A 25,916-nucleotide genomic window follows, 5' to 3' on the forward strand; every position below is an offset into this window, starting at 1 on the left:
AGAGGAGGAGGGGGTGTGCTGAGGTGTCATGGAGGAGGGGGCTGGCCATAGGAAGAAGAATCCCAGTGCTTGCAGTGGCTGCCTGGGCTATGTGATCTGCTGCAGAGCTGAGACTCCACCACCCCGGACACTATGATCTGTATACTGCTGGTGGCAGGACATGGCACCCTGCTGGAGAGCCACATCAAGGTCTCCCTCTTCTCTCTTCTTTCATGTAGACACTTCTGTATGTCCTGGCTGCTCAGTGCTGCCCCCTACAGGGCTCTCTGCGGTCAGTGATGACATCAGGGCAAATTGTAGCAAACAATTGAAACTTAAACCATTTAAATTCCATATAAATATATATATATATGTGTGTGTGTGTGTATATATATATATATATATATATATATATATATATATATTTTAGTGTTCTCAACCTTGTGTGTGTGAGCAGGTGCCCCAGGAGATATGTGATCCAAACATGTCCAGGAATTATGAATTATGATTTCAGAATGTAGCTTAGGATAAGTAATGTAATGTATGGACATAGTGACCTCACCAGCAGAGTAGTGAGTGCAGCTCTGGGGTATAATACAGGATGTAACTCAGGATCAGTACAGGATAAGTAATGTAATGTATGTACACAGTGACCCCACCAGCAGAACAGTGAGTGCAGCTCTGCAGTATAATACAGGATGTAACTCCAACTGTTATGGGGGAATAGACTGAACCTAGTCAAGAGGGAGGTTACTTACCGTACGAGGAGACAAGGGGGGTTGTGTATGGTCAACCCCGTGGTGTTCCTGGTGAATACCTTTCTTAAGACCAACATTGCAAACCTCTGGAAAGAGAGGGCTCCTCCGTGGGTATTCTCCTGTAGGGGATGGTTTCGGCCTTTCTTCCAATAATGGGAGACAGGAGGGCAAGTGAAGGATCTCCGCACACCACATGGGCATCTTCCGGCTTATGCTTCCCTGGTTCTGAAGGTCATTCGTCGGTGGGGTTTGGGGATGGGGGAGATTAGGACACTGTCGAGGAAACTCCTTGACAAATAGGGTCCTGTCGTCCAATTTCCAAAAACCGCTGGCGCTCAAGGATTGCCCAAGCCGGGATCTGGAGGTTGGTTTGGGCCTAGTGAATTCCATCAGGATCCCCTTGAAGTTTGGGACTTGGCTTGGCGCTGCTTCCATGGGAAACTGTATGTGAGGGACAATCTGAAGTGCAGGAGCTCTGAGGATCGGGGATGTCCCCGGGAGGAGTGTGGAGGCATGCTGGAAAGCATGGAGCATTTTCTGCTTCATTGTCCCTTTAATACAGAGGTGTACAACAAGGTGGGCGCTTCCATCGGGTGGCCCAGGTTGGCCCGCCTCTCCTATGCGGAATGGGCCTATGGAGCATTCAGAAACCTTGGTGGCTGGGACCGGAGCACTTTATTCCTAGTCAGCATAGTGGTCAGGTACCACACGTGGAGTGCACGGTGTTTAGTGTCAACGCAACGTAAAATCCTCCCTGTGGATGAGGTGGTTAGGGGCACACTCGGTGACCTGGTGAAGGTGCGTTCTTTGGAGTACGAGGGGCTGGTAGGGCCTCTTGTCTTTGGAGGGGCTTTGCCTATAAGGTTCCTTAGCCTGAGTCTCCTCTCCTGGTGGTCGCTGATGCTGGCACCTTAGTCTTTTGTTTTGTGCTGTAGCTGTATAGGAATATAGGGCTTGCAGGTACTGAACTTGGGCTTTCAGGCTGTGTGTGGGGCTGAGAAGCCCCACTATGGTTTGCTGTGTATGTTTGTGTATATTATTAGTGTGTGTATTATTAGTGTGTTTATTTGTATATAGTTTGCATATTTTGTCTCCACCTGGGGTTGGGGTTTAGTGTTAGGTTGGGTGGTGGGTTATATGGGGGGAGGGGGTTTCTGGGGACTTTAGTATAAACAGAAAATCCTGGGCTGGTTCATGGACGTCTGTTGTCATGTACTGGGGGCATGGGATGCGGGACCAGCTCAGGGCCCAGAAAAAAAAAATAAATTATAAAAATGTTTTGGTGTTTGGTGTAGGGATCTATGTATATATTCATTTATGTATTTATTTGTGCATTTATTTAATTTTGTGGAACGCAACCGGACCAGGGGGTTAGTGTAGAGTATAGTTATATTAGTTATTGTTAGTTAAGTTAAGTTTCATAGTGTTATTATTGTGGTGTTTGTGGGAAAGTCTAGTTTGCACGTGTGGGGGATAATACAGCGGTGCGTTTGGTGAGTGTGAGGCTGGACCAGCCAATACGCTTATGGACTTTTATGGACTTGTATATATTGTACAGTTATCTTATTTATATTATTGGTTTGTTGTTATGTTTTATATTTTTAAATAAAAGATCTACAGGATCAGTACAGGATCAGTAATGTAATGTATGTACACAGTGATCCCACCAGCAGAATAGTGAGTGCAGCTCTGGGGTATAATACAGGATGTAACTCAGGATCAGTACAGGATAAGTAATGTAATGTATGTACACAGTGACCCCACCAGCAGAATAGTGAGTGCAGCTCTGGAGTATAATACTGGATGTAACTCAGGATCCGTACAGAATAAGTAATGTAATGTATGTACACAGTGACCCCACCAGCAGAATAGTGACTGCAGCTCTGGGGTATATATACAGAATGTAACTTGGGATCAGTACAAGATCAGTAATGTAATATATGTACACAGTGACCCCACCAGCAGAATAGTGAGTACAGCTCTGGAGTACAATGTCATCTTTTGAGCTGATCATAAAATCATCATTGTTAATTTTTGGCAAATTTCTGTACGTACAAATCGTTCGTAAAGAGTACTTTATACCACCGATCGTACATGCGATGGTTACTATCGTTCTGTGTATTATGGTGAATGATTTCAGGTCGTTCCCAAACGCAATTGTCTATCGTTAATCAGTAGAAACGAAAAATTGCTTTGTCTAATAGGCCCTCAGGACCAGTACAGGATAAGTAATGGGATATAGATTACTTTATATATTTGATCTGCAATGTTATGACCATTATTATGAACACATCATCCTGAGACGTCACTATAATCTGTGGATATAATGTGATGTCTAATCCTGTGAAAATGACACAACCTTTCCACTAATCCCTTCTAGAATGACCGGAGCGGCTTGTACAGCTTTCTGGAGGACGTTCCCAAGGCTCTGCTGCCTGGTGTGGGAGGGAAGAAAATCCTGGACTACTGGTGGAAAGCTGTAAACACGTATGTTTTCCTCACCAGGGAAGGGGTCCTGGAGACTGTAGAATGGGTATATATGTGGTGTCCCATCAGGGGTATTACTAGTTTATACACCCCTCGCTAAAGTCTGTACTCCAAGTAAAAGTGGTAATGAAGTTGTACCTGAGTTTTGCCACTAGATGTCGCTAGTATGTATATCTTATGTCTAAGTATTGCACAGCTGTAGTACTCAAGGGGTTATTGTTGTTTGTGATTTGTGCGCCAATGAGAGCTCTTTCCTTTTCTCCACCTATCCCTATTCTCCTTCACTCTATTACTGCACTCTCTTTTCCACCAATCACAGGAGGTATAACATACCCTGTAGGAAGTTGTCACATGGGGAGAGGAAGTGTAGGCACACACTAGTTAGTTTTTCCCTGGTTTTCGTAGAGGTAAGATGCACAAACCAGAGTCTCCTGCAAAGTTTAGCCAGGAGCCTGCCAGGTTCCCTCTCCAGGACAAGTCTACTTACTATGCAGTGCTAGACACTCACAGAGGGTACAAGTCGGAGATCATCCCAGCCCACGCCGTGAACATATCTAAAGGTGCAGGACAGTATCCTGAAGCAAGAGGAGCTGATCCGGAAAGAGCAAAGTTGCTACAAGCCTATGTACTTTATCTCGCAGCACGGGTGGAACCAGGAAAACCTGACCACTCTGCTCAACCCAGGTAACAAGATCTGGGGCTTGTATCACCCTAGGAGGACGGGTCACCCGACACTGTAGGGCAATAGGTGGTATCAAGACAGAAGTTAAAACACGGGCACAAGTATTCTCTCCATTCTCAAGTATTCTACTTATTCTACTTCTAAAGTTCTGGCAGAGCACATTACTACTTACCACAGAGAAAAGGGTATAGCTAGCCTCCCTAAACTAAAAGTAGCACAAAGAAAAAGTGATAAAAGCGGTGGCTTCCTTGGCACAATCGGTCTGGACCAGGAGTCTGATGGTTGGATCACTGGGTCTCCTCATTGTTACCGGACACTGACTCCACGTTCTGGTGAAAGAAGTTCTATATTTACATTCAGCTACGCGTTTCGAGGAGGCCGCCCTACTCTTCATCAGGCATACCTGTAGATGCCTGATGAATCCCTCTCTCTCCGGACAGAGAGCGCTGCATGTATGTGCCCACATCTGCCCTGCTCATTCCTTCATGCTCCCTGCAGTCTCTGTCAGCCCTTGTGTTTCCCATCTTCTCCATTACTGTACAGTAACTAATAATATCACATATTCTGCTGTTTCTGAATGTTTCTGATTTGTTTTACATTATTCAGAATAATAAATCATTATTTTTGGGTTGTGGAACCAATTGTCTGCATTTCTATGATTTCTTATAGGAAAATTTGCTTTGGTTTAAGAGTGGATTTGGATTACAAGCACGGTCCTGGAACGAATTATGCTCGTAATCCAAGGCACCACTGTATATGAGTTTTATTTGACATAATTCTATTGTTTATAAATATCCATTGTTTGTGTTTCAGGAGGCAGCTCTTCAGTGAGGTTTACCTGGTGACAAATGCTGACAAGTACGAACCCTGACTGCCGAGATTAGTCTTCTCTATGTGTTTTCCCCTATACTCTTACATGTAAAGTGTATCTCCGAGTCTGCTCCCCATGTTACAGGTCACACATAGAATTATTCTACATTACAGTACATTACATCAGAGCTGCACTCACTATTCTGCTGGTGGGGTCACTGTGTACATACATTACATTACTGATCCTGTACTGATCCTGAGTTACATCCTGTATTCTCCTTTAGAGCTGCACTCACTATTCTGCTGGTGGGGTCACTGTGTACATATATTACATTACTTCTCCTGTACTGATCCTGAGTTACATCCTGTATTCTACTTTAGAGCTGCACTCACTATTGTGCTGGTGGGGTCACTGTGTACATACATTACATTACTTATCCTGTACTGATCCTGAGTTACATCCTGTATTCTACTTTAGAGCTGCACTCACTATTGTGCTGGTGGGGTCACTGTGTACATACATTACATTACTTATCCTGTACTGATCCTGAGTTACATTCTGTATTATACTCCAGAGCTGCACTCACTATTCTGCTGGTAGGGTCACTGTGTACATACATTACATTACTGATCCTGTACTGATCCTGAGTTACATCCTGTATTCTCCTTTAGTGCTGCACTCACTATTCTGCTGGTGGGGTCACTGTGTACATACTTTACATTACTGATCCTGAGTTACATCCTGTATTCTCCTTTAGTGCTGCACTCACTATTCTGCTGGTGGGGTCACTGTGTACATACATTACATTACTTATCCTGTGCTGATCCTGAGTTACATCCTGTATTATACTCCAGAGCGGCACTCACTATTGTGCTGGTGGGGTCACTGTGTACATACATTACATTACTTATCCTGTACTGATCCTGAGTTACATTCTGTATTATTCTCCAGAGCTGCACTCACTATTCTGCTGGTGGGGTCACTGTGTACATACATTACATTACTTATCCTGTGCTGATCCTGAGTTACATCCTGTATTATACTCCAGAGCGGCACTCACTATTGTGCTGGTGGGGTCACTGTGTACATACATTACATTACTTATCCTGTACTGATCCTGAGTTACATTCTGTATTATTCTCCAGAGCTGCACTCACTATTGTGCTGGTGGGGTCACTGTGTACATACATTACATTACTTATCCTGTACTGATCCTGAGTTACATCCTGTATTATACTCCAGAGCTGCACTCACTATTCTGCTGGTGGGGTCACTGTGTACATACATTACATTGCTTATACTGTACTGATCCTGAGTTACATTCTGTATTATTCTCCAGAGCTGCACTCACTATTGTGCTGGTGGGGTCACTGTGTACATACATTACATTACTTATCCTGTACTGATCCTGAGTTACATCCTGTATTATACTTCAGAGCTGCACTCACTATTCTGCTGGTGGGGTCACTGTGTACATACACTACATTACTTATCCTTTGATTTTACATACATGTTTACATTGATTCCTCTCTTTATGGAGGTGTATTCTATATGTGACCTGTACATTGTAGCTCGATGGTGACTTCTTGAGGTCACACTCAGCCTCTCCTTATCCATCAGATATAAACACTATGAGCGCTGGGCGACAGCCAATGACTTCCCAGTTGACAATATCATAAATGATGGGACAACCACCTATGACACTCGACTTGGAGCAGTCGCTGACTTGGAGCTCGCGATAACCAGTAAGAAGCTGAATGATGACATCATGGTGGTGAGTGTCGCCCTCTTTGCTGAAATGAAATGTTGTCTCCCTCCTGCCACCACTAGGAGGAGCTCATGAAGTTAATTTATTTTAGTTTTGCCTTTAAAAGTAGCTGGATCAAATCATATGCATTGAGTTCCTTCTATGATACAAGTCGATGTCTATGCAGAGGATTTGGAGCCTTGTATAGGAAAATCTAAGGCTTGACCCCTATAAGGACACATGACTTTAAGGGTAGCTTCACACGTACAGGAGCCGCAGAAAATCTTTTTCTTCCAAATTAACTGGTTTCAGAAAGTTATATAGATTTGTTATTTACTTCTATAAAAAAATCTCAAGTCTTCCAGTACTTATCAGCTGCTGTATGTCCTGCAGGAAATGTTTTCTTTTCAATCTGACTCAGTGCTCTCTGCTGCCACCTCTGTCCATGTCAGGAACTGTCCAGAGCAGTAGCAAATCCATAAAGAAAACCTCTCCTGCTTTGGACAGTGGCAGCAGAGAGCACTGTGTCAGACTGGAAAGAATACACCACATCCTGCAGCACATACAGCAGCTGATGAGTACGGGAAGACTTGAGATTTTTAAATAGAAGTAAATTACAAATCTATATAACTTTCTGAAACCAGTTGATCCTTTAACCAGCACGGAAGCCTGGATGGATATATGTCTGTATTCCCCATACAAGGTCCCTCGCCTTACACTGTAGTACCTGTCGTGCCGCTGTGCACATTATTTCGGTATAATTGTGCGTCCGTGTACGGCGTTTTCTGCGGCACTTTACACTGCATACACGAGGACCCTTCAGCGTCTCCCTGATCAGGATTGCCGCCTTGTCCTGGCTGATGAGTGTCTCCTGCTGATCTAATGAGTGCCGGCAGGGCCGTGTCGTACAGCTGAGCCGGGTAAATAGATTTATTTGGCCGCCGTCTCTTTAATATTTGCAGTGTGTGTTCTTTTCTGGAGAGATGGAGGCGGCGGAGGGGGACATCATGGCTGAACATGTGATTGTCCAATCAAAGGCAGTTTAAGGATTAGATGGTGTCAGCCGCAGCGTCGCACTCTTTCCCGCCGTCTCATCCGGTCTAATCAGCCTCTTACGGCTTTTCTTCCTTCGCTTCTGTCTATATTGTGGAGATAACGCTGGGCGGTGGATGCCGGCGCACACACCAACCGCCGCTCACGAATCCAAATCCATTATTCACAATTGCCGGAGGGAACGGGTTCATTTCCATTCCCAGATGTAATGGAGTCCTATATGGGGGAGGGGCGGCTACTTAGTACTTTACGCTGATATATATGTATTATATATAACTTCCTCCCCGTACAGATCGCCGCTGACATGTTATGTGCCGACCAGAACTTTGACATGGCCCAAGTGCTGAAATTTTTCAGGCTAAAGGTAAAGTCCATGGCACGTACTCTGGCTGTGCCAGTTTTGTCAGTATGTTGGTGCCAGGAGATCACAGTGGTGCCAGGTTATTAAAGGGCTATTCTGACTTTTTTTTTTTTTTTTTTGTAGCATTTGTTTAAAAAAATATTATATAGCGTTGTAATATAACTTTTTTTTTTTTTTTTTTTTTACATTTTACAGCTCTCTGCTGCCACCAGTGGCTGTATTTGGAACTGCATGCAGGGGTGCACAAGCACAGTTACATATCACTAGTCCTGCTGCATGCAGATACTGGGCCTCCCCTATTGTCTATTCTAGAGCATATTAGTATTAGAATGGACATTACACTTGGGAAAGCTGTCTGTGTCAGTAGCTCTACAGCTGTTACACTGTACAGAGTTCGCAGCACTACTGACTCAGGCTGCTTCCAAAATACATTTTATTTGACGGAATACTATTTAGGATGCCAAATGTGCATGTAAAGGCTATGATGCTGCCACATTTGACTGGTGATGGCTATGATGGTGCCATGTGTAACCAGTGAGGTTAAAGTGGTGCCAGGAGTCACTGCTGAGGCTATGATGGTGCCAGGAGTCACTGCTGAGGCTATGATGGTGCCAGGAGTCACTGCTGAGGCTATGATGGTGCCACATGTAACCACTGAGACTATGATGGTGCCAGGAGTCACTGCTGAGGCTATGATGGTGCCACATGTAACCACTGAGACTATGATGGAGCCATGTGTAACCAATAAAGTTAAGTTGGTGACGGCTGAGGCCGGAGTTGACTGAGTGCAGTTGTGCGTCGGCTGAGGCTGTGCTGGTGTTATGTGTAACTGGTGAGGCTATACCAATGCCATAAGTGAATATATAGGTAGTATATGTGAGTGCTTAGGTTATGATGGTGCCACATATAATGGCAGTAACATGCGGAACCTCCACAACTTCAGTAGTCACACACTGCACCATCACAACTTCGGCAGAGCCTATGGTGGGTACATAGTGACTGCAGTTGTGATGGGGTGAGACTATAATATAACCTTTACAGCCCCATATTGTAGTACTACTTGTGGTGGAAACACATGTGACTGTTAAGGTGGTACCATGTGTAAGCGCTAAGGTTATTATGGTATAATGGTACATGGCACCACCACTACTGTGAATACGGAGGTCTATTATGGTGTGATGATGGGGGCAATAATGATACCACATAATGGTGCAGGGGGTGTGTGAGGCTATGGTGGGGGTATATATGTGGTGGGTATTGTGGCAGGGGGGGGGGGGGGGAACGTGTTACAGAGTCATTGATGATGGTGGTGGTGGAGCTGCTGATGGTCGGCGTGACTCTATATAAAGGGTTTCCCTTATAGATTTGTTTCTTCTTATTCTAGGAGGGTGAGCTGGCAATTTATTATGAGATGGAAGAAGGAGAATGTCCGTCCTCAAGGGGAATAGTAGAAGTGTGTCCTGACAGTCACCGGTAGGGTATGCCATGATAAGTCCTCACTATCTAGTCTGCTATATACCATCTGTATGACCAAGGGGCCCAGCCCCATAAGATCCCACATGAGAATCCCACAGGCCTCCTCTTCCATCTGCTGTTCTGTGCTCCTCTGCTTTGGTTGTGAATATAAGGCTAGAAGTACAGTGAGGACTGACACTATAGCAGGTGGAGTAGAGGAGAGTGCAGCGGTTATAGGATGGAGACAGTGACTGGAAAGCTGGGTGACCCACTACGAGAATTGTAATAGTAATAAGTGGTTGTCGCCCATTGTTGATTGGTTCCTATGTGTCTACTACTACTTTACATGTTTTTTTCTTGTAAAAGAATTACCCGTTTCTATGAGAAGCCTCGTCCAGGGGAGACCAGCTCCAGAATGGCCAGTGTGGTCTTCTACTGCTTCCAGAGACAGACGCTGCCCACCCTCCAGACCTTCCTCAGCAGCTTCCTCAAGACAGAGGACCGAGTCCTGGGCAGATATATGGTAACAATGGATCTGGGATAGATCTGCCTGCAGGCCATGGAGTAATACATAGTAACTTCTCATCTCTCCTCCGTATACAGGAATGGCTGATAAACACTGCGGCCGTCCCAGTCTACGGGATGAAACTCCCCACCGGCTTCCAGCTTATAGGACAGGTGGTGAGTCTCTGCAGTATATATACCTATATATGTATGTGCACTGGACCCGGGCAGCCCCTCAGTAGCCAGGCATGAAAATAAGGGTCTAATTGGTTGCTGGTATAACATAGGTATATAGGGATATGGAGCATGCTGGTATAACCTGGGTATCTACTGTATATAATTATATATGTACAGCTGGTATAACCTGGGTATATACTGTATATAATTATAAATGTACAGCTGGTATAACCTGGGTATCTGCTGTATATAATTATATATGTTCAGCTGGTATAACCTGGGTATCTCCTGTGTATATATGTACAGCTGGTATAACCTGGGTATCTCCTGTGTATATATGTACAGCTGGTATAACCTGGGTATCTCCTGTATATAATTATATATGTACAGCTGGTATAACCTGGATATCTCCTGTATATCATTATATATGTACAGCCGGTATAACCTGGGTATCTCTTGTATATAATTATTATATATACAGCTGGTATAACCTGGGTATCTCCTGTATATAATTCTATATGTACAGCTGGTATAACCTGGATATCTCCTGTATATCATTATATATGTACAGCCGGTATAACCTGGGTATCTCTTGTATATAATTATTATATATACAGCTGGTATAACCTGGGTATCTCCTGTATATAATTATATATGTACAGCTGGTATAACCTGGGTATCTCTTGTATATAATTATATATGTACAGCTGGTATAACCTGGGTATCTCCTGTATATAATTATATATGTACAGCTGGTATAACCTGGATATCTCCTGTATATCATTATATATGTACAGCTGGTATAACCTGGGTATCTCCTGTATATCATTATATATGTACAGCTGGTATAACCTGGGTATCTCCTGTATATCATTATATATGTACAGCTGGTATAACCTGTATAACCTGGGTATCTCTTGTATATAATTATATATGTACAGCTGGTATAACCTGGATATCTCCTGTATATCATTATATATGTACAGCTGGTATAACCTGGGTATCTCCTGTATATAATTATATATATACAGCTGGTATAACCTGTATAACCTGGGTATCTCTTGTATATAATTATATATGTACAGCTGGTATAACCTGGATATCTCCTGTATATCATTATATATGTACAGCTGGTATAACCTGGGTATCTCCTGTATATAATTATATATGTACAGCTGGTATAACCTGGATATCTCCTGTATATCATTATATATGTACAGCTGGTATAACCTGGGTATCTCCTGTATATGTCTATATGTACTTTTGGTATAAGTTAGCCGTTGTTCATTATGTTGATGTTGTGATGTGATTTAATAGGGATTGCCGGATTACACAAAATGGCTTGCTCACTATTCTGCAGTAAAAAGTCAGCCCCGGGTGAAGTCGATCACCTGCCGATCGTATGCCAGGTAGGATAAACCCATTATTGGAGATCAGCTATGTGCCCTTGTGTGAATGTAGCCTAACAGGACACCTGCCAGGAACCCTATGACCCCTGGAGATGTTAATATTCCTTCCCCCCCTCTAGAATCGGGATTATTGGTAATCCTTCTGATGGATATTATGGGAAGACGATTTCTATGACCATTTCCAACTTTTGGGCCGAAGTCACGATCTCCGAGAGCAAGAAACTGGTAAGAGGCTTCGAGGGCGTCCATCATCCCCAGTCATAATAGGTCTTTCCTCAATGGGAATAACTTTGCCTTTAATCCCTTTTTTTTCCCCTGAGATAAAAGTGAGCGTCAGGAAATGAGCGTCCGTCTTGTCTCCCGGCCGTCCTCTCATCCCCATCATCAGGAGGTTTTAGTCTAATAAGCAGCGGCTAAGTGCAAAATATGCAAATCTGCCCTTTATCAAAGCCCAATGAGTCAGCCCCATTACAGAGCCCTGAGAGCAGCGGCGCCCCCCTGGGGGAGGGCGGAGGAGTTGACATTGTCGCATTGTCTCAGGTTGAAGATCTGGGACTAGTAGTGAAGTCCTCATTTAGCGATTGCTTTCAGCCTGGTTCAAAGCTTACGGCTTAAAGTGTAATGAGCGCCAATGGCTTTTTACATGATGAGAGAATTGTAATTATCTGTAATGGCCTCTTCTCCGGCTTCACCCCGGCCACATCCATCACACGCTTTATTGTAGTTTAAAATCTTCTTCATGGCTGCAGGTTTTATCTCCGGCTTCTGGTTTTATACAATTTTTTTATGTGAAAATTCTCTGTGTAGCCTGCTATTATTAATATAATCATATCCTGAAATACTCTGTGCTGCTACAGGTCTGGCAGGCCACTTTCGCTGTCTATCACTGTGAACCCTCTTGAACCTGCTTCACCTCTTTGTGAAAGTTCTGTCCTTTCCTAAATCTGCTGCTGGGACCCTGTTTCTTTTACTATGCAGCTGGTAGTCTCATCCCCCACAGTATGAGTATATTCTAATTAAATACTCTGTGCTGCTGGTGAACCCTTTTTCATCTGCTGTGTGGCATTCAGTCTGGGGCCATTTACAGCTTTAGTTTCCTGAAATATTCTGTGCTGGTCTCTGCTACTTTCACTATCTACCACTATGAACCACTATCCAGTGGCGTAGCTACCATAGAGGCAGGGTAGGAAGTTGCCATGGGCCCCGTGCTGGAGGGGGGCCCGGGGGAGAAGGTAAGAGCATGTGTCCTTCTGCTTAACCCCTTATGTAATGCAGTGTGTAAGTGACCCAATGTTTACTTACATGCTGCAACACAAAAAAGGTTTAACAAGCAGAAGACAGAGATCTCTGCCTCATTGCACTGATAACCCCTGACCTCAGTTCTCCAGCTGGCAATCTACATGCAGTGCTTTGTGTTGTACGTAGGGGAGGGGGCCCCTTACAAATTTTTGCGATGGGGCCCCGTGAATCCTAGCCACGCCCCGCCACTATCCATTGTGTAATGCTACCTGTGTTCTCCCATAAGATCAGCTCCCCCTATCCTTAAATACTTTGTACTGCTGGGGGCCCTGCTGTTTCTACTATGCAACTATAAGTCTGTGATATCTCACAGTCCTCTCCTGAAATACTCTGTGCTTTCTTACAAGATCTCCATCCTCCACTCCTAATATACCCTGTGCAGCTAGTAGTTCCTTCTGCCACATAGTGCTGTAATGCTCTGTGCTGCTGGTGTTCTCCAGCTCCTTCCTCAGTAACATTGTCTCACTTTGTTGCTGCTACAATGTAACCTTGGTGCTCTACACTTTATTATATAAGGTCTTGGTCCCTCATCCCTTAAATGACCCCACAGAGTTTGGGAGTTTGCTGGATCTACATTACATCAGCCGGAAGGAGGGGTGAGTGCGTTACCGTCACATAATACACCAGATCTATTAAAGGGTTAATCCAGCAAAAAAGTATTTCCTTCAAATCAACTGGTGTCAGAAAGTGCCATAGATTTGTAATTTACTTCTGTTAAGAAATCTCCAGTCTTCCAGTACTTATCAGCTGCTGTATGTCCTGCAGGAAGTGGTGTATTTTTTCCAGTCTGACACAGTGCTCTCTGCTACCACCTCTGTCCATGTCAGGAACTGTCCAGAGCAGCAGCAAATCTCCATGGAAAACCTCTCCTGCTCTCCAGACTGGAAAGTGTACAGACATACAGCAGCTAATAAGTACTGGAAGACATGAGATTTTTTAATAGTAGTAAACTACAAATCTCTGGCACCAGTTAATTTGAAAGAAAATCGTTTTTGCTGGAGTACCCCTTTAAAGTGTATGTACCACTTAGATCATTGGAAAAAAAATTTCATACTACCTTGTCAGCGTGTACATCTCGATGGCACGATCCATTTTTTAAACTGCTGCCAGCTTCCCGCCTTCTCCGCCGGATTCTGATCTGCATATTAGACCACTCTATGTACTGAAGGTGGACCCAGCTCCCTCAGTGTACTGACATCCCTTCCCCTCTGTGGAGCGCCTCCATAAGACAGGATGTCAGTACACTGGGGGCGCTGGGCCCGCCTATAGTGGGCGGTCCTATTTGCATATCAGAAAGTGGCGCAGAAGGCGGGAACTCAGCAGCAGTTTAAAAAATGGACTGCGCCACCAGGATGTGCATGCTGACATGGTAGTATGATGATTTTAATAATCTAAGTGCTACATCTGCTTTAACCCTTTCCTTGATTTTTTTCCTCATCTGTATGTGGGGGAGATTTATCAAACATGGTGTAAAGTGAAACAGGCCCAGTTGCCCCTAGCAACCAATCAGATTCCACCTTTCATTCCTCACAGACTCTTTGGAAAATGAAAAGTGGAATCTGATTGGTTGCTAGGGGCAACAGAGCCAGTTTCACTTTACACCATGTTGATAAATCTCCCCTATATTGTATAATCCTGTTCTCCACCATCTCCTGATCGGCAGGTACCTGGGAGGACTGAGACTCCTACAAGCGACCTGTAAGAAGTTCTATCAGTATTGTTCTGAGAAAGGGTAAGACTCCATATACCCCAAACCCTACCTGATCCCCCAGAGCCTCCATGTGACCAATGTACTGTTATCATTTCTTTACAGAATCGCTCTATCAAAACAGAATTTTACCCTGAAGTATAATGTGAATATTCCACGCCAGGTGGTGAGTGCTAATAATTCACACTATATAGTCTATATAGCTGCTTATAAGTGTCAGGGAATAGTGCCATCCATAGCCAGCAATCACATGAAGAACTGGGAAAAGGGGCGGGCACTAATGAGAGATAACAGCCAATGGTTACGCAGCACAAAAGAGGGGGAGTAGTGTATGTCCCATAATACAAAACTGTGCTGCCCCCTCCTGGTATTAGCTGCCCTTTCACCCTGTGTCCTATAGTCACCTTTCATGCCCCATAGACTTTTATAAAATAGGATTTGACGTGACAAAGTCCAGAGGGTGGGTAACCATGTGGCTCCTGGCAGTGTATCAGCAGGGAGACATTGCATAGTAATGTCCACCCAGAAGCCGGTGATATCCTGTGTGACAGGGAGAAATGGTAGCAGATTAGACAAAGCGGAGCACAGGTCATAGCTCTGACTTATAGGTGTAGTGACCTTCCCTGCTTGACTTACATAACCCTGAGGTGTAATACGTGGCAATACCATAGGAACACAACACACGGTTATAATCACTGCTATATAAGATACACTGTTATATAAGATACCACTACTACTATAATCACAACTATATAAGAAAAAATAAGGCCATGATTTGTCTTCTGTTGTTTTACAGGGATTAGCCGGAAGCAGGTACAGTAACCCTGATTTTTCTATTACTTGAGAAAAAAAAAAAAAAAGATTCTAAATGCCTAATATGTGATGTATGTGCAAGAGACAACTGTATATCCGTACATGTGGGGCAGTATTATAGTTGTTTTATATCCAGTCCATAGGGGGCAGTATTATAGTAGTTATATTCCTGTATATAGGAGCAGTATTATAGTAGTTATATTCTTGTATATAGGAGCAGTATTATAGTAGTTATATTCCTGTATATAGGAGTATTATAGTAGTTATATTCTTGTATATAGGGGGTAGTATTATAGTAGTTATATTCCTGTATATAGGAGCAGTATGATAGTAGTTATATTCTTGTATATAGAAGCAGTATTATAGTAGTTATATTCTTGTATATAGAAGCAGTATTATAGTAGTTATATTCTTGTATATAGGAGCAGTATTATAGTAGTTATATTCTTGTATATAGGAGGCAGTATTATAGTAGTTATATTCTTGTATGTAGGGGGCAGTATTATAGTAGTTATATTCTTGTATATAGCAGCAGTATTATAGTAGTTATATTCTTGTATATAGGAGCAGTATTATAGTAGTTATATTCTTGTATATAGGGGGTAGTATTATAATAGTTATATTCTTGTATATAGGAGCAGTATTATAGTAGTTATATCCCTTTATATAGGAGCAGTATTATAGTAGTTATATTCTTGTATGTAGAGGGCAGTATTATAGTAGTTATATTCTTGTATATAGGAGCAGTATTATAGTAGTTATATTCTTGTATATAGGAGCAGTATTATAGTAGTTATATTCTTGTATATAGGAGCAGTATTATAGTAGTTATATTCTTGTATATAGGAGCAGTATTATAGTAGTTATATTCTTGTATATAGGGACAGTATTAGTTATATACCTGTATATAGGAGCGGTATTATAGTAGTTATATTCTTGTATATAGGAGCAGTATTATAGTGATAGTAGTTATATTCTTTTTTCTGTATCAGCTATGATAGTACTTGTGATTTCTTGTGTTTCATACTCAGTTCTTATAACCATGTTTTTTTTTTTTCTATTTATTGTTTCTCTTTTCCGTAATTGAACATTTTCCGACTCTTGGATTGAGAACTTTGTTGTTCTCCGTCATCCGCCGTTTTCCTGCTTCTCCCTCATTCCTTATAATTTCCTATTTTCATGTAAAATAATCTGATTCCATTTCTCCTTCTTTACAATTTGAGAAACTTTTATTCCCATTTTCTTAGTAAATGAAGCAGTGGCCGCTGGTCGCTGCTCGTCTTCCCCCGCACATTATGAGGGAGTTTACGGCGGCTGCAGATGGAGGATTGTAAATTGGTGTTTATCATACAATACATCGTCCTCCTGTAGAAATGTGCCGCGCAGTCACTGCGGTTCTGCCTCCCCGGCCCCTTCGCTGTGTGTTCATAGCCGCACAGAGTAATTTACCAACACTTCTGCAAATGGCAGCAACACATTCATGAGCGCTCCCACTGTCAAAGGGTATTTAGTTTTAATAATGTGCAGATTGGATCATTTCCGGGGACGGATGGAAGCAGTTACTTAAAATGCGCTGCCTGCCGCGTCCTATCTCCAGCAAATGACACCTGTTACTTGTATTCACATATGAATTCTATTATCTGGCGGAATATTTTACCTTCCTGTCTTTCAGCGCCATCGTATCAGCGACTCTAAAATGTCTCATGAAATTCTACAACCTAACGGGTGATGTAAGTGACGTTCTGCAGACCGTATCACACATGAGAAGTACGGCGTGTTAAGAGGCAGTATGGCACACGACAGGCTTAGATACACAGGCGCAGCAGAAGGTATCACGTACCGTAGGCTACAATTCGGCAAACAGAGAATCTCACTAAACATTTGCTTAGATACAGGGAGTTTCATAAACAATGGTCTTAGATACAGCAGCTTGGTATCTAAGGTATCTAAGGTGTAGCACACACAACAGACTTAAATATAGCAATTCAGCAAACTGTATCATTCATAATACAGCATGTCAAAAGGCAGTATCACACATGTCGGGCTTAGATACACAGACACAGCAGCTAGTATCCCACATCATAGGCTTAGATAAAGCAGCATCACGCATAATAATGTGTCTAAACGTATTATGTCTTTCTGCTTTGTATCTAAGCATGTGTGATACTGCGTTCTGAGAGGATATTTCTAAACTTATCTCAGAAGGCTGTAGCACCTATGACAGGCTTAGATACACAGGCAAAGCAGCCAGTATTGCAAATCATAGGCCTAGAACACAACTCTAACACTATTAAACTTGCTTAGATACAGGGCCTCAGAGAGTAGAGTTTCACAATTGATTTACACAGGAAAGGATTTCCTATGGTGGCCCAGCTGATAGTGTCACACATGAGAGGATTAGATACAGTATCTCAGCAAACTATATCATATGTACTAGGAATAAATACAGTCACCCAGCAGATATTACACATCCAGACCTGGGTACATAACCTCTGAAGGCATTATCACACTTGGCAGGCTTAGATACAGAAGTACCACAGCCAGTATCATACATGTAAGGCTTAGATACAGAAGCTCTGAAGGCATTATCACACTTGGCAGGCTTAGATACAGAAGTACCACAGACAGTATCATACATGTTAGGCTTAGATTCAGCAGATCAGTAAACCGTATCACTCCTGATAGGCTTAGATACACAGTCTTGCAGTCGTGCCCCTCCCAGTGTCAGATGATATAATGATGATTAAGCAGGGGTGGAGTTTGCACAGCTCTGGGGCAGGGCTTAGCTCATTTATGTAATCCATGAACTACTGCCATTATTAGGACATGTTCTCTGTATTTTAGGATCTCCCAAAGTCGCTGCGACCAAATTTTATTCTTGATGTTGAGAAAGAAGAATTATTTATAACTGCCGGACTGCAGGACCGTGTCGTTCAGGTGAAGGGCTAAAGGCTCATAGGCTATTTATAACCTGTTTAGTCTGTGGTATCTGCTACATCGAGCAGAGGCAGAGCGGGGGTCTATAGTGTGTAATGTATGCCAGGCAGCAGGGCCGGCGTCAGCACAAGGCTTACCTGGGCAAGTGCCGGGGCCCACAACATCTCTAGGGGCCCAGAGAGGGAAAGGGGCCTGGTTTTCTGATGTTCAGGGTGAGTGCTGAACATCAGATGGAGCAGGAATCGCACAGAGAGAGGAATGGGATAAGGACCTGATCACATGACCTAAAGGTCCTCAACCTTACAGTGTGGAGAGCAGCCTGACAGAGAGGAAGAGGGAGAAGACTAAGCTGTAACTGCTGTGTGTCATTGTCTGAGTGTGTCAGTCAGTCAGTGTCTATGTCAATAACGTATGTTTGTATGTGTTAGTGGTGTCTCATGTTATTGTGCATAGTGTGTAAATGAGGGGCCCGCTATGGCTCGGTCATCCAAGGGCCCACAAAAACCTGGAGCCGACCCTGCCAGGCAGGTTAATATACTGTGTACAGTCACCGCCGCTGTTCCTTTATTACTGTACCAGAGACAGTGTTCTATATTATATTCTATGCACAGCCCCTTATAATGTGTTTTGTGTCTTATTTTGTTTTTTTTTCTTAAGGTCTATGAGGGTCTTATCTATATGGACTTCAGCAAATCCATCATGGAGGAGCAGGGTTATGGTAAGTACAGTCTGTATGTAAGAGAGCAGTACAGTCTGTATGGGCAGAACCATTCTGAAGGGTTATTATAACAGAACTATGCAGTTTTTAAGAAATCTTTAGAGATGATGGGTCTGCTTTGACTCTGAATGTTTCCTTCTCTCACAGGGAATTATGTTCACATGGACGTCAGCCTTGTACCACCATTCTGGCTTGCCTACCTGCAAGATCCAAGTGACTCCGGTGTAATTCATAATAATGTCCGACAACGTTGGTTGAGTGGTGAGAAAATAAATAGTTCTCCAGTTGGTGTATCTTAGTATATGTGATACTGCCTGCTGAGTCATAGTATCTAAGCTTCTCATGTGTGATACTGACTGTTGAGCTTTTGTGTCTAAGCGTATCAGGTTTGATGCTGTCCATAGAGCCAGGGTATCTAATCTCTTTATGTTTGATACTGCCTGCTTAGCTGCTGTATCTAATTCTATCCAGTGGCGGTCTTTGGCACCAAGCACCTCAAGCGATCGCTTGGGGCCCCAACATCCAGGGGGGCCCCCACACCCCGCTCTTGTGCTCAAGACCGCTGGACAGGGCCGCTGCCCCGCTCGCTGCTGCCATCTGAACTGTAACTATGAGCACTCATAATGAGAGCTCATAGTTACATGCAGCAGCACTGACAGGGCGGGAGACATTGGCTCCCTTCCTGTCAGTCACTCTTGTGGCCACAGGAAGGGTTTTCCCTGTGGTCACAAGTGGCAGCTTTGTCCTTGTGCCGGCGCTCCAGTGACATCACTGGAGCATCGGCGCCAGGACAAGGGGAGTGCGGTCTCTTGTGATTGCAGGGAAAACCCTTCCTGCGGCCACAAGAGTGAAGAGAAGAGAAAAGGCCCGGACCCAGGTGAGTATAAGTGTTTGTTTTATTTTGTTATATACTATACTAGAAAATGTACCCGGCGCTGCCCGGGTATAAAGTGTCAGTGTGTTCATTAGATTTGTTCTAAGGTGCCCAGGTGGCCAAGCTAAAGGTATTGTTTCATCTGAGTTAACCAGTGGAATTAGTGTATACCTGTAGTGCATAGTTGGAGGGGTTCTGTATACCCACAACGTATAGTTTTCAGGGGTCTCGCATATCTGTAGTGCATAGTTGGGGGGGCTGTATACCTATAGTGTATAGTTGGGGGGGTCCTGTATACCTGTAGTGTGTAGTTGGGGGGGGGGCTGTATACCTGTAGTGTATAGTTGAGGGAGGTCCTGTATACCTGCAGTGTACAGTTGGTGAAGGTCCTGTATACCTGTACTGTATAGTTCGGGGGTCCTGTATATCTGTAGTATATAGTTGGTCCTGTATACCTGTAATGTATAGTTAGTGGAGGTGTACCTGTAGTTTATAGTTTGAGGGTCCTGGATACCTGTAGTGTATAATTGGTGGAGGTCCTGTATACCTGTAGTATATAGTTCGGGGGTCCTGTATACCTGTAGTGCATAGTTTGAGGGTCCTGTATAACTGTAGTATAGAGTTGGTGGAGGTCCTGTATACCTGTAGTGTATAGTTTGGGGTCCTATATACCTGTAGTATATAGTTGGTGGAGTTCCTGTATACCTGTAGTATATAGCTTTGGGGTCCTGTATACCTGTAGTGTATAGTTTGGGGTCCTGTATACCTGTAGTATATAGTTGGTGGAGTTCCTGTATACCTGTAGTATATAGCTTTTGAGGTCCTGTATACCTGTAGTAAAGAATTGGTGACAGTGCTGTATACCTGTAGTATAGAGTTGGTGTAGGTCCTGTATACCTGTAGTGTATAGTTTTGAGGTCCTGTATACCTGTAGTGTATAGTTTGGGGTCCTGTATACCTGTAGTATATAGTTGGTGGAGGTCCTGTATACCTGAAGTATATAGTTGGTGGAGGTCCTGTATACCTGTAGTGTATAGTTTTGGGGTCCTGTATACCTGTAGTGTATAGTTTTGGGGTCTTGTATACCTGTAGTATATAGTTGGTGGAGGTCCCGTGCACCTGTAGTGTATAGTTTTGGGGTCCTGTATACCTGTAGTGTCCTGTATACCTGCAGGGTCGTATTTACCATTAGGCACCCATGGTCTGGTGCATAGGGTAGCACCTTGCAGAGGGGCAGTACCCTCCCGTTCAGACTTGCCAGAAAATCTTTGGTCAGGTCTTGTATAGCGGTGTTATCCAGTCACAGTATGGCGGTATTGGTCAGGTCTGGTATAGCGGTGTTCTCCAGTCACAGTGTGGTGGTATTGGTCAGGTCTGGTATAGTGGTGTTATCCAGTCACAGCATGGCGGTATTGGTCATGTCTGGTATGGCGGTGTTATCCAGTCACAGTATGGCGGTATTGGTCAGGTCTGGTATGGCAGTGTTATTCAGTCACAGTGTGTCTGTATTGGTCATGTCTGGTATGGCGGTGTTATCCAGTCACAGTATGACTGTATTGGTCAGGTCTGGTATAGCGGTGTTCTCCAGTCACAGTGTGGTGGTATTGGTCAGGTCTGGTATAGTGGTGTTATCCAGTCACAGCATGGCGGTATTGGCCAGGTCTGGTATGGCAGTGTTATCTAGTCACAGTATGGCGGTATTGGTCAGGTGTGGTATGACAGTGTTATCCAGTTACAGTATGGCGGTATTGGTCAGGTCTGGTATAGCAGTTTTTTCCAGTCATAGTATGGCGGTATTGGTCAGGTCTGGTATAGCGGTGTTATCCAGTCACAGTATAGCGGTATTGGTCAGGTCTGGTATAGCAGTTTTTTCCAGTCATAGTATGGTGGTATTGGTCAGGTGTGTTATGACAGCATTATCCAGTCACAGTATAGCGGTATTGGTCAGGTCTGATATGATGGTGTTATCCAGTCACAGTATGGCGGTATTGGTCAGGTCTGGTATGGCAGTGTTATCCAGCACAGTATGGCGGTATTGGTCAGGTCTGGTGTGGCAGTGTTACCCAGTCACAGTTTGGTATACCTGTAGTGCCCTGTATATACATGTACTGTATAGATGGAGTAGGGGGTCCTGTATATACATGTACTGTATAGATGGAGTAGGAGGTCCTGTATATACATGTACTGTATAGATGGAGTAGGGGGCCCTGTATATACATGTACTGTATAGATGGAGTAGGGGGTCCTGTATACATGTACTGTATAGATGGAGTAGGGGGTCCTGTATACATGTACTGTATAGATGGAGTAGGGGGTCCTGTATATACATGTACTGTATAGATGGAGTAGGGGGTCCTGTATATACATGTAATGTATAGTTGGAGTAGGGGGTCCTGTATATACATGTACTATATAGTTGGAGTAGGGGGCCCTGTATATACATGTACTGTATAGATGGAGTAGGGGGCCCTGTATATACATGTACTGTATGGATGGAGTAGGGGGTCCTGTATATACATGTACTGTATAGATGGAGTAGGGGGTCCTGTATATACATGTACTGTATAGATGGAGTAGGGGGTCCTGTATATACATGTAGTGTATAGATGGAGTAGGGGGTCCTGTATATACATGTACTGTATAGATGGAGTAGGGGGCCCTGTATATACATGTACTGTATGGATGGAGTAGGGGGTCCTGTATATACATGTAGTGTATAGATGGAGTAGGGGGTCCTGTATATACATGTACTGTATAGATGGAGTAGGGGGCCCTGTATATACATGTACTGTATGGATGGAGTAGGGGGTCCTGTATATACATGTACTGTATAGATGGAGTAGGGGGTCCTGTATATACATGTACTGTATAGATGGAGTAGGGGGTCCTGTATATACATGTACTGTATAGATGGAGTAGGGGGCCCTGTATATACATGTACTGTATAGATGGAGTAGGGGGTCCTGTATATACATGTACTGTATAGATGGAGTAGGGGGTCCTGTATATACATGTACTGTATAGATGGAGTAGGGGGTCCTGTATATACATGTACTGTATAGATGGAGTAGGGGGCCCTGTATATACATGTACTGTATAGATGGAGTAGGGGGTCCTGTATACATGTACTGTATAGATGGAGTAGGGGGTCCTGTATATACATGTACTGTATAGATGGAGTAGGAGGTTCTGTATATACATGTACTGTATAGATGGAGTAGGGGGTCCTGTATATACATGTACTGTATAGATGGAGTAGGGGGTCCTGTATACATGTACTGTATAGATGGAGTAGGGGGTCTACCAGTTATTACTGTGGATGTTGTGAGGCAGCTTCCCTAGCAACCATTGCTCCCTGTGAAAATGAAAGCAGTAATCCTATTGGTTGCTAAGGTTCCAACTGCCGTGTCTGCTGCAGCTAATTATATCACCTGTGTTTGCAGTGAGGAGATTTTCCCATTCATCTCTATGGGGCGCCGCTCTTTCCCCTCCCCCTCCCCTCCTGTACATCTGGCGGGGACGGGACCTTTGCTAAAACCTTCCCAGGCACCCAATGTATCTGTGTGCCAAATTTGGGGTCAAAAGGTTCAGGCGTTTGGAAGTCTATACGGGACAGACAGACAGACTTTGATTTTTATTATATAGATGGGAGGGGGAGCACACAGGGGTCTGTTTAACTGGGGGAGCGCACATCAGGGGTCTATATAAATGGGGAAGAGCACACAGGGGGGCAATATAACAGGGGGAGCACACAGGGGTCTGTTTAACTGGGGGAGCGCACATCAGGGGTCTATATAAATGGGGAAGAGCACACAGGGGGGCAATATAACAGGGGGAGCACACAGGGGGGCTATAGACTACTGGGGCTTCACAGAGGGGTCTATATGCTACTTGGGGCAGCAGAATGGGGTCTATATACATCTTGGAGAGCACACAGGAGGTCTATATCCAAGTGGGGGAGTACACAGGGGTTCTATATACTACTGGGGGAGCACACAGGGGTCTATATACTACTTGTGAGGCACACAGGTGGTCTATATATAACTGGGGGAGCACACAGGGGTCTGTATACTACTGGGGCAGCACACAAGGGGTCTATATAATACTGGTGGGGCACACAGGGGGTCTATATACTACTGGGGAAAACACACAGGGGGTTTATATACTACTGGAGGAGCACACAGGGGTCTATATCCAAGTGGGGGAGCATACAGGAGGTCTATATCCAAGTGGGGGAGCACACAGGGGGGCTAAATACCCCTGAGGGAGCACACAGGGGGCCTATATACTAGTGGGGGAGCACACAGGGGGTATATACAACTGGGGGCAGCACACAGGTGGTCTATATACAACTGGGACGGCACACAGGAGGTCTATATACTTCTGGGGGAGCACACGGGGGGGGCTATATATAACTGGGGGAACACACATTCTGGGGGAGCACACGGGGGGGGGGGCTATATATAACTGGGGGAACACACATTCTGGGGGAGCACACGGGGGGCTATATATAACTGGGGGAACACACAGGGGTCTTTATACTACTGGGGGAAGCAAACAAGCGGTATATACTACTGGGGGCAGCACACAAGGAGTATATATTACTGATGGTAGCACACAAGGGGTATATACTACTGGGGCAACACACAGTGGTCTATTGTTTTGGAACACATGTCGAGGGGGGGGCCCCAGACATAACTTTGTTTGGGGCCCCAGAAATGCCAAGACCGCCCCTGATTCTATCATATGTGATACACTCTGCTGAGCCATGTATCTAATCCTTCACCTATATTTCTTCTGCAGGTGACCCTGAGGTTATTGAGGCCATGACTATATTCGCTGAACTTACAGATAAAGCAAAGTAAGATTTAAGAATTCCCCCCTCAGCCCTGATTCAGGACTGATGTATAAGATGAGTGTCCCCTTTAATAAATTTATTTGATACAGGGATTCAAGTTATTGACTGAGGTGACAACTTTGTTCTTCCAGGGCGGCCATAGAAGAGAAGAACTGGGATGAGCTGGCAGAACTGATGAAAAGGAATCTGTCACTGAGGAGGTAGGTTAAGAGGTGGTGGCAGTATATAGCTACACCAAGCATCTATATAGACCAAGGACATGGCTGCACACTGGACCAATTTTCGCTTCTTGTAGATCAATCTTCACTGATGCATGTCTGGGTCCAGGAAATCTGAAGATGATAGAAATCGCTCAACAGGTAACCTCTCATAGCAAGAAACCAGTGCATCTAGTCTATCCCTGGGAGTTATACTTGATTCAGCTTTAAGACTTTGGCGCCACCTAGTGCCCATTAGTGATAATTACAACCGTTAATTCTGCATTGGCTGTTTTGCAGCACGGCTGTGCGGTGAAGTTACCGGGGAGCGGTGGCGCAGTGATTGGTTTGTGCTTTAACCCTCAAAAAATGGTACTCCTTACTTTTATGTTGTGATTGTGTTTTATTATAATAGGGATCTGATGTACTAAACTAAACCTTTTCTTTGTCTCAAGGTTGAACTAAAGAAATCCTATCAGGAGGCAGGTTTTGTGTTTTGCCCCATTGTCCCTTATTGTCCAGGATATAATGGAACCAGCAGTGAAGCCTCAGTTAGCAAAGGATAAATCATGCTTTATTTTTCCACACTATGTGGATACAATGAGAAGCAGGACTCTCTGGTTATTATGGTACTTTTATAAAATAAAGACAATCATCAATAATTATAAGAACACGTACAGTCGTAACGATATCCAGTCCTCCTTCATTTATATTGAGTGACAGCACTATGGCTTCCACTGAAGTTGTTGCCCAACTTTTGTAAAGCTATGAACAGTTAGCAGTTACTAACTACAGTATATAGATAAGTCAGGGTAAATTGCTGCATGTCTGACAGAGCTGCCCTTCAGGAATCTAGGAAAGCAGGGTGACAGCACATGGGGAGCTATAATAGGGGCATATTATTACCCTGATCATTATCCATATTATTATCCTGGAGCCCCAGTGCTGTTTGGGGTTTTCTACACTTCTCTTACTTTACGAGCCCTGAAATAGATGAAGCCATCATAGGTGGTGTAGCCACCGACATCTGCCTTGGGTCTCTTCTCTGGAATCTCAACAACAAACGCTACATCCTTAATGTCATTGGTT

At 43.9% G+C, this 25,916-nt stretch overlaps 1 protein-coding gene across 2 annotated transcripts; it reads left to right on the forward strand.

Moving 5' to 3' along the window:
• LOC138769013 (uncharacterized) lies at positions 1-25,489 on the forward strand. Of its 2 annotated transcripts, XM_069947166.1 has the most exons (23): positions 1-189; positions 3,118-3,224; positions 4,720-4,764; positions 6,338-6,491; positions 7,810-7,881; positions 9,263-9,351; positions 9,700-9,856; positions 9,937-10,014; positions 11,332-11,423; positions 11,543-11,648; positions 13,239-13,318; positions 14,386-14,454; positions 14,536-14,596; positions 15,227-15,243; positions 16,916-16,973; positions 18,088-18,180; positions 18,838-18,898; positions 19,046-19,159; positions 24,576-24,633; positions 24,762-24,830; positions 24,926-24,989; positions 25,128-25,199; positions 25,283-25,489. In XM_069947166.1, the coding sequence occupies exons 1-23, from the start codon at positions 133-135 to the stop codon at positions 25,391-25,393; spliced, it is 1,884 nt and encodes a 627-aa protein (XP_069803267.1). In that variant the 5' UTR covers positions 1-132; the 3' UTR covers positions 25,394-25,489. The 2 variants fall into 2 exon arrangements, with proteins under 2 accessions (XP_069803267.1, XP_069803268.1); XM_069947167.1 differs by lacking the exon at positions 25,128-25,199.
• The last annotated feature ends 427 nt before the right edge of the window (positions 25,490-25,916 follow it).

The sequence above is a fragment of the Dendropsophus ebraccatus genome, chromosome 12 (assembly GCF_027789765.1).
Source record: "Dendropsophus ebraccatus isolate aDenEbr1 chromosome 12, aDenEbr1.pat, whole genome shotgun sequence".
In the NCBI taxonomy this organism is placed as follows: domain Eukaryota; kingdom Metazoa; phylum Chordata; class Amphibia; order Anura; family Hylidae; genus Dendropsophus; species Dendropsophus ebraccatus.